The 12925-nt window shown below is 40.9% G+C and overlaps 1 protein-coding gene across 1 annotated transcript in view; it reads left to right on the top strand.

The window, feature by feature from the left end:
* gpr153 (G protein-coupled receptor 153) overlaps positions 1–3285 on the top strand; it is a 48342-nt gene extending 45057 nt beyond the window's left edge. The window contains exon 6 of the mRNA XM_083769514.1: positions 1909–3285. Within this exon, the coding sequence (XP_083625640.1) occupies positions 1909–2769 (861 nt within the window). The 3' untranslated portion in view covers positions 2770–3285. The remainder of the gene's footprint in view (positions 1–1908) is intronic.
* Positions 3286–12925: the final 9640 nt, after the last annotated feature.

Here is a 12925-nt window from a genome sequence, read left to right as displayed (position 1 = left end):
TGCAGAACTGTGAAATGCTTCCCTTTAGCTTGCATTGACCCAGCTTATTTCCAACATGCAATCTTCTAGGGTGATTCCTAAAGCCTCTTTGTTCATTTGAAAGTACTACAAACACTCAAAACTATTCCAGAGTGTTTTTTAAACACTCGCTGCCATCCCTTTGCATTTGAGAACTACTATCACTTTACTTGGACTTGCCCTGGAAGACTGGATGTGGAGATGTGACTTTAGGTTTGAGCTACACATCACTTTACTTATACTCACCCCCTGCCAAACATCTTACCACTGTGTCATCTTTGTCACAGACACAAACCCAAATTGGGGTTCAGTTTCCCTGAAGTTTGAATACTTTTACTAGAATAACGAGCAATACAATACATTTACAAGAAGGTATTGCATAATATACTGTAGATATACATATATTTCTGTGTATTGATACAGGTCGAGATATTATTGAATTATAATATCGAATTCTAAGGATAGGTTTGTGTAGGTTGTCTTTGTTAAAGACTACAGAATATTAAACTAAACCAATGATTTGAATTGATTTGATAGAGCAAGATAAGCTTCCAGTCATACAACACTGCAATTGCTGTGATGTTTGTCAGCAGGATCAATCCAACCTCTGTAGGATCTCAACCCATGTGACCTTTTAAGAAGCCTTGAAACAGAGATGTATACAGTAGCAGTCACAGTATCGTGTGAGGCCATCACTTCATTCCCCATGCCTCGTCAACCATGCAAATCACCATAATACTATTATTGTGATATTTGTGTACATCTTCATTGCATAGTTGTAACAGTAAAACAAATGTGACTTTTATTTTTGGTAAAATAGTATGGTTGTCTGAACTATGATCCAATTACATTTGCCACCAATGGATGGTGTTAAAACGTCTGTGAATCATCAAATCACTTTCAACATAAAGTAGCCTCCTAAGAATTGCTGTGGCACTTCTCAAGTGGCTTGATTGTAGAATAATGAAGCCTCATATCAATTGAATTATTGTTACTGCTTCTAATCTCTACCATCTTCCTGCCCGCATCTGAAATCATTCTAATGCTTTTGCTGCCCTCTGCTGTTCAGCCCTTGCACTCACCTTGCTACTGTATCGTCTGCTGTCCTTTTTGTTTGTTTGTTGCATTCACCGAAAGCCACCACAGGGAGGCAGTCTGATATTAGTCTTGTGCTTCTTGACTCCACCTTGACACATTCTACAATATATAGTGCTCAGAACAATGTGGAATGTGAGTATATCTATTTGGGAATTGTAAACGTATAGCCAATTAGATTGATGGTATAATATTTTATAGAAAATAAGCAGATGGGACTGGGAAACAAAAAGAAGAAGGGAGAGGGAAAAAAACAATTAGGCAACAAAAAACAGCTGTGTAATTATTAAAAAACAGCACTCAACAACTTGGTTATCAGACTTAATACTGCTACATGTAGGATTAATATATAAATTGAATTTGTTTGTTAAAATTGGACCACTGCTGACATTGTAGCCCCATGTGACGTGCTTTGCCTATATAAGGAGCAACGCATGTTTCTGCCTACTGCAGTACTAGAACAAGAGGCCTTCAGTGGAAACCTGAAATCTCAGAAAAAATGACACAGAATATTGCACAAAGTGAGTCATTGGGTCTATAGTTTGTTAATGTGAAATATTACATTTTCCTAATGTAATCTTATTGAATCTGGATGATTTGTCAGCAACATGACAATGAAGGAATCCTACACGTAGTTATTCATCTGAATTAGATGTTAGATATTGCAGTGCCACATTGCAGACAAACTTTGTCCATTGTTGTAGTAGAATTAGTGCATGAATGTCAATATAAAAGTATAAAAAAGTAGCCCAACCCATATAGACTGAAGGTGTTGGTTCTGTGTGTTGTGAGCAGGTGCCCCCTACAAGAAGATACTCCCACGACGAAACAGACATGTGGACCAGCGACCAGATCCCCTCCTACCTTCACCGCTGGGGCTCCACAGAGGACATGATGCCGACGGCCCACTACAGCTCCAGCTTTCCGCGCCACGAGAGACGGAGGAACAGCCTGGTCTCCTACCACGAGGAGAGCCAGCTGCTGCTGCACCACCACCACCACCATCACCTCCCGCACCGCAAGCGTCGGCGCTCCGAGGATAGCGTGCACCACTCCCTACGCCACATGCCCCGTGTGGTCTGTGGCGCCGAGCGATACGACGAAGAGCTGCGATGCTTCAGCCGCGAAGAGGTGATAAACTTTATAGACGAGACGCCACTGCCCAGCCCCAGGAAAAGCCCGCGCCGCGCCTCTGCCATCTCGCTCATCCCCAATGTTTATGAACAGCACAACGTGCTCCTGCCACACTTCCTGCTCACAGACTTTGAGCGTGAGCCACAGGCGCTCCGTCGCCTCTCGGAGCACAAGAGGAGCGGAAGCCGGGGCAGTTCTCCCAACAGTTCGCCCAGACCGGACAGGCCACGCACCGGGGAGCAGAGTCCCGGGGATTGTGGCTCTAATGGCTGCCGGGAGGGGAAACAGAAAGGTGAGCCGGCTTCTCCTGGGCAAAGCCAGACTGGAGAGTACTCGATTCACAGGCCCAACTCCCGGACAGGCCTTGGAGTCAAGGTTGGGGCTGTGGCAGACTGGGGACACCAAAAGCACCTGAACAAGGCTGAGAGCAAAGGAAGCACAAATAGTTTTGTGAGCACACCTTCGCCGTCGTCTTCGGGATACATAACATTTCACTCAGATTCTGTAGGCTCCACCTCTTAAAACAAAAGTTATTACCTGTTCATATAGCTGTTATTATTGAAGTTTTATCATTACAATTACCACTGGAATATTAGGGTTTGTGGTAATTTTAGATACTGGATTATTTGGCTTTTTTAACTGCCATTAATTAATTTTAGTACAGTATATACCACTATAATCCGAAAGGGACCAACCTTCCTATAACATTCAATATCAAAGGCCTTGGAATATTTACCATTTATTGAAGCAGCCTGACATTTATTAAGCAAGTATAGCCTACGGTTGGCAAAATAGTCATGCAGGATCCTGGGATTCCATCACAAAGTATCCAGCAAAAAAAACAACCTTTATTTCCAGCACCAACACAAATAATTGATTTGTTTTTCAACTGAGTGAACATTTCCACACCTTCTTTTTGCCGTTTGACGTTATTCCAGTTATTCAAATGTTCAACGATTCTTAAGGGAATTAAGGTTGGTAAAGTGTGTGTGTATGTGTGTGTGAGTGTGTGAGTGTGTGTGTGTGTGGTGGTGGGGGGGGGGGGGGGGGGTTTACAAATTCATATTGTATGGTGTTTTTCTCCAATGGGTGTGTGCTTTGTTGTATGAACACTTTTTTTAAAGAACAATCTCTGACCACAGGTATAATAGAAGGCTAACACTGCCGTTGTTCCTCTTTGGGATATTTCTATGTTTTAATTTATTTTTACAAAAGGACAATGGCCATTTAACTTTTTTTTGTGGCAGACAGTAAGAAATGTGAGGGATGGAATTTAATGCACGTGACACAAGTGGGTTCAGAGACAGGAGTCTTAAACACTGGACATTGATTAAATAATATTAGTTTAACTTTGATCACAATATTTCATATGCAATTGAACTTGTATTGTTAATATTAATCACAACACCTGAACTATTTAGGAACACAAAACGTTTGTACACATCTTGTATCAAAGACGGGAGGGTATAACTGAGCCCTAATTCCCCAATGCCTAAAACATTAGCTTCATGACAAATTACAATTCCACATGAAGAGCCTTAAAATCTGCAGAAACTTTATTATTATTTTGTATGGGTTTTGGATGTACAGTTTTGGTGTCCTCTTTTTGCTTAACAAGTCTTTGATTTGAACATTCCTACCCATGTCTTACAAACAATTGTCATTGAAATACTGTATATCATGTTTAGAGGCTATCACCAGCCACTGATGCTGACAAACTAGAAGTTTGTCATACGTTGACCACATGAACCCTATAGCATTCTGGGAATGTCTTAATAGGTGGACATTCTAAGAAAATAGGCTAACATTCACAAAGAAATAGCAGATCTTATGTAGCAACAAAAAGCATCCTGTACAATGAGTCCCTTGTCCCCCCACTTTTATATACATTTATATATTTTATTTTACTCATACATCCTGAAGATGTGTCTTGGGAAACTTTGTTTGGTTTTAGAGTAATTGTGTTTTGTGTTAATTTATCCACTGACTGACACCATCCAGGGGACAATGAAAAGTTGTGTTAATTAAAACCTTCAGGAATTATGTTGATAAAAAATGAGTATGGCTCAAAGCCTCATGAAAGGATATTGTTGGTAAAACTATAGTTTATTATAGAGATTAATCAGTGCACAGGAATTAATGTTGAAACAAAATAGTACCTATCTCTAAATGTCTAGTGGTCAAACTGGTCATAACATAAATATTCAGTTATATAATATAATATCCCTTGGCCGGTTTTGAAAAGCCTTGCCCTCAAGTCAACACTGCCATGGACAGTAATCAAAGAAAGAAGTTAACTTGGAAGACAGAAAATGTTGATGTGGACTAATAAGGCTTACACTTTTTTAATCAACAAACTATTTGATAACCATGGCATGCATATTACTTTTCCATAGGCCTACACAAATTAAAAAATACTGGCCATTAGTTGGCCCCTGTCTGGGACGGTAACATTTTATCATGAATGTATTTGCACAAGTTAGGTATGAGTTCGCAAAATTATTTATCGAGAGTGATGGTATGATATGACATGAAAAGTATCAAGTTAACCGTTTTAATAGCCTTATGTTGAAGAAAAAAAGATTTGCTATTATCCCAGTTTATTAAGTTGCTCGCGTTTGGCGTATATACTTCTGAACATATCCTTTTGCCATGCATTAAAAGTCTACTTTCTCATGTAGGCTACTGTATGCAGTGTATAATGGTGCACTTCTGCTCACATTTGCTGCGACCTATTCAGTTTGGTGGGTCGGCCTATAATGTAGGTGGCCTACTGTAGGCCTACTGTATACACTTAGGTAGCTACACCTTTCTTTAAGATAATTATTTTACAATCCCTGAATTTTGCACAGTTAAGAGCTCTGAGTTCTGACTTCTGCTTAATATCAGAATCTAATTTTGTAACATATTCAAACATGTATGACTGTCCAAATGATGAACAATGTTAAATGTTAGCTTTTCTTTTTTCTTTTGTTTTTCAGATGATGGATTTGTTAAAAGTATGAACAAGTTACTTATTTAAAATTAAATTCACCTGGGAAGACATTTCATTTGTTTGGAGTTCCTAAGATCATTGTAGGCCTACGTCATGTACGAATATGGTTAGTGAGCTGTGTGGCATTGAACAGTCTTGGATCAAGACTGTCATAGATTTCTTTGATCGATTCCGGCATTTGTGTGAAGACCTGTATATGTCACCTGTCCCCTATAAATGTACAAAATATAAAGAGGCGAGATTAAAAACACTTATTTATTAAACAATTACGGAACACACTATTTTTGTACATTTATGAAGATGTAGTCTAGACCCGTGATCCACTGAATCTTGCTGTAGGCTTATTACATCTCAAATCTCGGATAGGCCTACATCAGTGGTTCTCCACCTGTGGGCTGCATGGAGAACCACTGACCCACCACCACCCCCGGCCCCCCAGCCGGTGGGGTCCCCCAGCTTTTGTATTCACAACATGTATTCACTCACTGACACACTGATAAAGCATTACACTTGTTTACTTTACAACACAGTCCACCATTTTCAATTCATCAGAACATTATAGAGCGTCGCAGTCCCACCCCCTTTCAGAACGACGAGTGGCCCAGGAAATGAATCCCAATGCATTTTGCCCATAGGCTTTTCTTAAAGTATTTATTTAAAGACGGTTACGCCGTGGACAAAGCCAACTCGGATCGTGACAAATCATGACAATGAACACAATATTTTGGGCCGATCAAATCATTAGAAAGAAGAAAATAAAGGCAGGAGACAACACTATTTGTTTTGTTTTTCTTCTTATAAATTATTTGATCGGCCCAAAACATAGTGTTCATTGTCATGATTTGTCACAATCCGAGTTGGCATTGTCCGCGGTGTAACCGTCTTTAAATAAATACTTTAAGAAAAGCCTATGGGCAAAATGCATTGGGATTCATTTCCTGGGCCACTCGTCGTTCTGAAAGGGGGTGGGACTGCGACGCTCTATAGAGACGTACATATATACTTCTATATAAAAAACAGGAAATCATGTAAGAGGGTAACAAGGGAAAAGAAACGTATACAGTAAGGACGAAAGGAGACAAGCACATCAGGGTCCTCCTTTTCAATTCATTAGATTATAACATTAAGGCGAACAAATATTCACTTATGAAAAACAGTAAATCATCATAGCCTATAGCCTACAGTTAAAGAAAGTTAAAAAGGGAGAAACATGTACAGTATGGGAGAAAGGGGGAAAGTGTGTGTGTGTGTGTGTGTGTGTGTGTGTGTGTGTGTGTGTGTGTGTGTGTGTGTGTGTGTGTGTGTGTGTGTGTGTGTGTGTGTGTGTGTGTAATGCGCAATAGGATTAGGCTGAAGTGCAATCATTGTAGTGACTGACTGTTATTATACTATATGCTACTAGACTCTTACCGTGGCAGCAGCAGAGTGGCGCAGCGGAAGCGTGCTGGGCCCATAACCCAGAGGTCGATGGATCGAAACCATCCTCTGCTAATTTTAAATTACCGGTATCTTATTACATTGGATGGACAGACTTCCCTGACCGCGTAAAGTTGCACACGTCGTTTCTAGTTATAGTTTTATTACGCCGTACATCAATGTTTTATTGAAAATATTTGAAACTGATAGCTGAATTGAATACAAAAGTGAACAGAAATTCACTGCTTAATACATATTACTATGGAATATTTGTTACATCAACAATAATATTGTCTCTGAGTGACTCAGAGACAGGTCAGAAACTTTATCCTTGCAAAGAGTGCATGGAGAAATGGAGCAATGGAGGAATGGAACACCTTTCCAGAATGGAATTTCCAGAACAATGGAGTGGGGTGAGCCATTCATTATCCATGCATAATTTTCATTTGACCAACAACAACAAACTGGTTCTAAATGTTCTCCTTTGACAAACATTGATTCTAAATGTTCTAATATGAGAAATAAGGTAAAATAAACATGGGGCGAGATTGTGGGGCGAGATATCCACGCTTTGGGGGCGAGCTATCTACGGCTTGGGGCGAGCCGTCTTCACTTTTCAAATTCCGGGGTGAGCCGTTTTCATTTTTCGCGGGGGCGAGTTGCCAAAGGGGCGAGATGAGCTGTTACCCTGATGATGTCTGTGCTGTTTACTTTTCTAGGTAGTTCACCTTTCACCTAGTAGGCCCTATGTGTAATGGAGACCAATGTTCTTTTGCTTAATTAGTAATTCTCCTCACCTGGTAGCTTCACAAGGGTAGTTATGAGGTGATTAGTTTGGTCAGAGTCAGTTCAGTTCAAGCGCTCTCTCACTGCATGTTGAGTTAACCCTTTCTATCAGGCCTTGGACAGTAAGTTTGTGTTTGTGTGTTTTTTGTTAAACTTTATGGCTGTTTAAGCATTTCTTGGCTCTTAAACCAATATTCTTGTAGTTGAGTAGCCTACAACATGTTATTTTTGTAATCTTGTATGATGCATACAAATAACTATGTTTGGTTTATGATTATACAGTATATGACACCAATGTTGTGTTTTCTCTTTTTTCTGTATTGCAGTTTGGATATTTATTGGGAACTTGTTAGCTGTCTGCCAAGCCATACAGAATGTACACCAACGTATAGTAAGGGCAGAACAATGTCAGTGGCTGCCGGTGCGAGATAGGAGCACAAACTGACTGATTGACAGTTGACTGACTCTCTATATTGATTTCAGGTGTGGGTGATGCCGGCAAAGCAGGACGCTCGCTGACAACATAACCACACTCAGTTGGACTTGGAGAACGTCTTGGGCCCGACACTGGAGTCTGGACTGAGACAGGAGACACTCGGACAGGACAGGGCGAGCTAATGCTAATATCACAGGAGGGTCGCGCCGCCATGCAGGGCGAGTTAAGTAGCCTACATTATTGAATGAACAGTGTTTTGTATATTGTCATTGGTGTGCTTTTCATATTGAATTAGGCTACTTTATGAGAGGGGTTATCTGTTTCTTAAGTGCTGTGTTGGATGAAATGACTTGGATTTGTTATTGGGCTAATTTAATAAAGATCGCTCTCTGTTCAATTCCTTGTTTGTGGTCCTTTCAGGTTTTCTGTGTTTCAGGTTTTGCTATAATTGACTGTGTGGAGTGGACTCTCTGTAGGCAGGGAGCATATATTGTGGTCATGTATTTTGTATTTATATAAATGACACTAATGGCTGCTCTATGTATTATGTTGACTGTCATTGCCAAGGTCAATCCCAAATTGAAATGGTGCAGGGGATGTCCCCGCCGGGTGCGCTCACTCAGAGTGATTAGGCCTGGCAAGGCCTGATGCTATTTGGTAATTTTGGGAGCATTCAAAACTGTGTGCACTGTGCAGACTTCCTTCACCTTTCAGGTTCTGCATGACAACTATATAACTATAGAAAACCCACTATTACAGTTTTATTGTAATTTACGGCGTTCTTATTATGCCCCATCATTGTTATGCAACATGCTACCGGTAGGCTATGTGAGGCTATACAATTTAACTGCTGTTGCGGGAGGGTGGTAAACTGGTTATTAAGCGATGAATAGGCCTACAAAAGTGACCAGAAATTCGCTATATGGTTGCACTTTCCCCCCAGCTTAACTAATGTTTTATAGTCTGACAAAACATATTCCTTAAGTTATATACCGTATAAGGAATATATGTTACGTTATTATCGGTGCTGTAACTTTATCCTTGTTATTAGCCTATTGGTTGTTTTAGAGTTGAGTTTATATTGTATAGGCTTACCGTTTCACTCACTTGCGATAAGAGCTTGAAGAGTAACCAATTAAGCCTATATACGATAAATTAGGCCTATAGCTAAAATGTTAAAAGTTAAACAGACAGTTCATTTCGCCGCAGGTGTCTGTGACAATAACGCCAACAACTGCGTGTTTGGTGTTTGCATAAAATGGGGCAATCGAGACGTTGTCCCGAGATGCCCGCAGCCGACACCGTTCTTTATAAAGTGTCTAAAAGGTAATTCCATGGTGCTGGAGGTCTGTTTGGCAGCAGCAACCCACGCCCTATACAGCTATTGTAACAACTTTACCCCCATTTGTGAGACCTTTTCGACGAGCCACACACACTAGCTCTGGTCCATATAGCTCTAATACTTCTATGATTCAGAATCAATAAGCATTAGAGCTATATGGCCTGCGAAAGTATACGCATGGCAAATGTCGTGGTTGGTTCTTTATTTCATCTGTGCAACCATGCTGTCAACAGAGAGCGACTCTGTTGCTTTCACAAAATGCGATGAAAAGAGCAGCAAGCACCAAGCACTTGATCTGTTTCTCTCGACCGCAGTTCATCCACGTCTGTTCTCTTAAGAGCGCTTGACTGGCTCCAGTCTAATGCAAATCACATTATCTCTCCCCCTTCGGTTCTCAGCTCTAATATGCGTCGCTATTATAGTGCAGACAAAACTAGGGTACTTAAACAATACCGAGAAGAGTTCATAGAAATTCTTAAAAAAAAAGTTGAAGGGCATTCATTCAATTTGGAAATCACGTGGGCTTTCTTTAATGGATAAAACAAACTCGAGGCGCATTTGCACTTCGCTTGTGGCATGCCCTGTTACGTTCATCAGATCAGCTTTTAGACTTTGTGGGATTTAGCCTATAGGCCTATAGCGGGATGGGTTATCTGCAGCGCAAATACAGCTTTAATAAAACAGCTATTTGTTTTTCCTTTCGTAGGCCGGCTAAAACAGTGCTTCATTCTAAATTTTTCAAAACGTATAAATGTTTGGGGGTTTATTTGTTGACTCCTCAAGGGGCAACCATACTGCATGCTTGAATACCAGTGCTTTTTTAACGTCCACGGTGCGCAACCAACCTCCAATGCCCTGTGAAAGAGCGGTGGGCGTTTCAGTGATTATCCTCGCTGCAAGGTGCCATCCTCTTAAGCACTGCTGCACTGGTAGGCTATACGGTGCTTAGAAAGAACTTTATGACACCACTGCCTCATAAGAGCATCGTAACACAAGAAAGCAGCGGAAGAAAAGTGAAGTTGGTTGCTCTGAATAGAAACTGGTCCACAATAGCCAATAGGCCTATACAAAGTTGGCAACGTTGTGATAATTTCATTCTGGCTCAGTTCCAGGCAGCTTCGACGATTTGATCATATACCTACCACGTGACATTATAGGGCTATTCGTTACATATTCTGTAGAATATATGATTATTTGCGGCGTTCACCGGAGTGACCGGACAAACCCTGTATGAGCTATAGCCTATATCCTATATAGGCCGCCGCCTACTTATTGCCAAATTGCTGGGCTGTACAACAAGCATCCGCCGTTTCAGCCTAAAACCGGAGATGAATGGATGGAATGGCACGTCATGGTTTCATGCCTTGAGGCATCTGTCAACCCCAATCAATATATCTCTGCCTTGTTCTATCGTATCGTCACCTTGTCTCAACAAAGAGAGAGGAAATGCCATAAAACTTGAAATGCCAACAGAAATGTCCTATTGTCATATACAAAGTTAAGGATCATGACAATGTCAATATGCTGGCTAGTTGAGGCTTTCAAGCCTTGAGCTGCCACAGGGGCACAAGAACGCTTGTACTTGTAGTATACTAATCTGAATGGCTGTAAATTCTGAAACTTGGCAAACGAAACCAAACTATATATATATATATATATATATATATATATATATATATTGCCTTGTTTCGTTTGCTAAGTTTCTATATATATATAAAATGGCCTAATAGAGCCATGTCAACCATAGGTGCCATCAAGGGCGCAGGCACGATGCCCATTTGGCATCCCTTTACACAAACAGTGGAATTATAGCTTATACCAAGTTAAAAGCATGCATGCCAACAACAACAAACTCGTTTGGTAATTTTATTATAAGAATATAAGAAATAAAACATCTGTACAAACATAAGAACTCGTTTTCAAAAATGTACACAGTGCAGTTTTAAAATTTCGCTTTCAGTATATAAAAAATAAGTTTATAACCTTTTTTCAATTTTCAATTTTCTTTTTGCATGTCGGTCACCACGGGCGCCAAACGTTCTGCTGATGTGTAAGAACATCGTCTTTCCTTAACTGGTTAACGGCGTGACACTTAATATTGTTGTAACACACATTGGAACAAATCTTTTCTTGTGCAGTGTTGAGTCGCGTCACGTGTGGTGCTGCTGCAGTGGCGAGGACTGATTCGGGTCGAGAAGACACCTCTTTCCCTGCTGCAGGTGCACTGAAGTGAGGTGGTGCACGGGAACACCGTGTCAGTGACAGTGGGGTATCTGTTGGTGCTTTGTTTGCTATGGGTTCGGTTAGCGATGGGAGCAGTCGTTGCATCACCGCCGGTTCTTGTGCGTCTCTCTCGTGTGAGCCGCTGTCCATGGTGCTGGATGAGTCGCCCGGTCTCTGAACGCAGCGCAGGTTGTTTGCTAGATGAGAGAGCATCCACCGGTCGTTTCCATTATGGTTGTCCGCCATCAGCAAGTATTGGTTGACGCTTGTCAGGCAATTGCTGAAACCGGCTTGGTATTCAGCCAATTCCGATGCTGTGGTGGTAGCATTGCCTGCAAAAAATAAACAAATTAATGAATAAATGGCATGCGTAGGCTAAAGTTGCGCGTAAAACGTAAACAAGGCCGTTTCCGTATGGGCCATGAAGCCTAATGCAATCTTAAGTTTTGTATTTAACTATATAGGCCTATTGCCAAAGTTACATCAAAAGTGAGGTGAGGTTACAACTTACAGTTCTTAATTTTCTGGAGGTTCCTCAGATGTTTCACAGTTAGCTCCAAGATGTCAGCTTTCTCCAACTTGCGCTTTCGAATCTGAACAGAAGACAAGACAACATGTTATAGCTTAAACGATCTATCATAAAATTAGTCCAAATGAAGGAAAAACATTCATGAAATTCCAGAATCGGTGCTTACATTATTGTTGTAATAGTTTTCCAGGAGTGATTTTAACTGATCCAGACACGTGTTTATGCGGGCTCGTCGTTTTTTCTCCATGAGCGGCTTGGATACCTACAGAAGAGAAGAAAATAAACACTTAACACAAAGAACTTAAGCTTTATAGGCTTTATAGGCTATACTTGACATTGCAACAACGTTATTTTATTATTATTATTGCTACCTTATTTCCAGTGACTGTTTTGGTCTTGACTATAGAATCTGCTGTCGCCACCATTGTTAGTTGTAGAGTGGACAGTCCAGTCCGTTTTTCCTCGTCAAGTCAATCTCTTTCCTTCTCGGCTTCTCCAGCACACGAGTAACGGGACTGCGCCTCGCGCCCGTATTTATATGCGACACCCACTTAACATCTCAATGCCAATGCAACGTCTGGCTGCCTCCCTGGTGACTCCCTCCTTTGTCAGCCGAAACTATAATCATCCAACGGCACACGCACTCTTAGCTGTTTGTGTTGTGCAGCTTGAATAAATGTAGTGGCAACTGACAAACAACAAACACCTCAAATTAATATAACGATTTGCCATTTTAAAATTGTATCACTCTATTGAAAAAAGGCCCTGTTTGAGCATTTTTACATTGCACAGTGGCTGGGGTTTGCGGGGTGGGGGGTAAAGGCTTATAATTTCTCTTTAATTTGGCTAATGAAAAACTAAACAGTGCCATGCATTTTAACGGAATAACACCATGCACCACCAACAACGTGTGGGGCGAAATTCTTAAAGAGAGGCGAAATCAAAAACATA

This window comes from Protomyctophum parallelum (genome assembly GCF_964188405.1).
Source record: "Protomyctophum parallelum genome assembly, chromosome: 7".
Lineage (NCBI taxonomy): Eukaryota > Metazoa > Chordata > Actinopteri > Myctophiformes > Myctophidae > Protomyctophum > Protomyctophum parallelum.
This window is presented reverse-complemented; position numbering and strand designations above follow the sequence as displayed.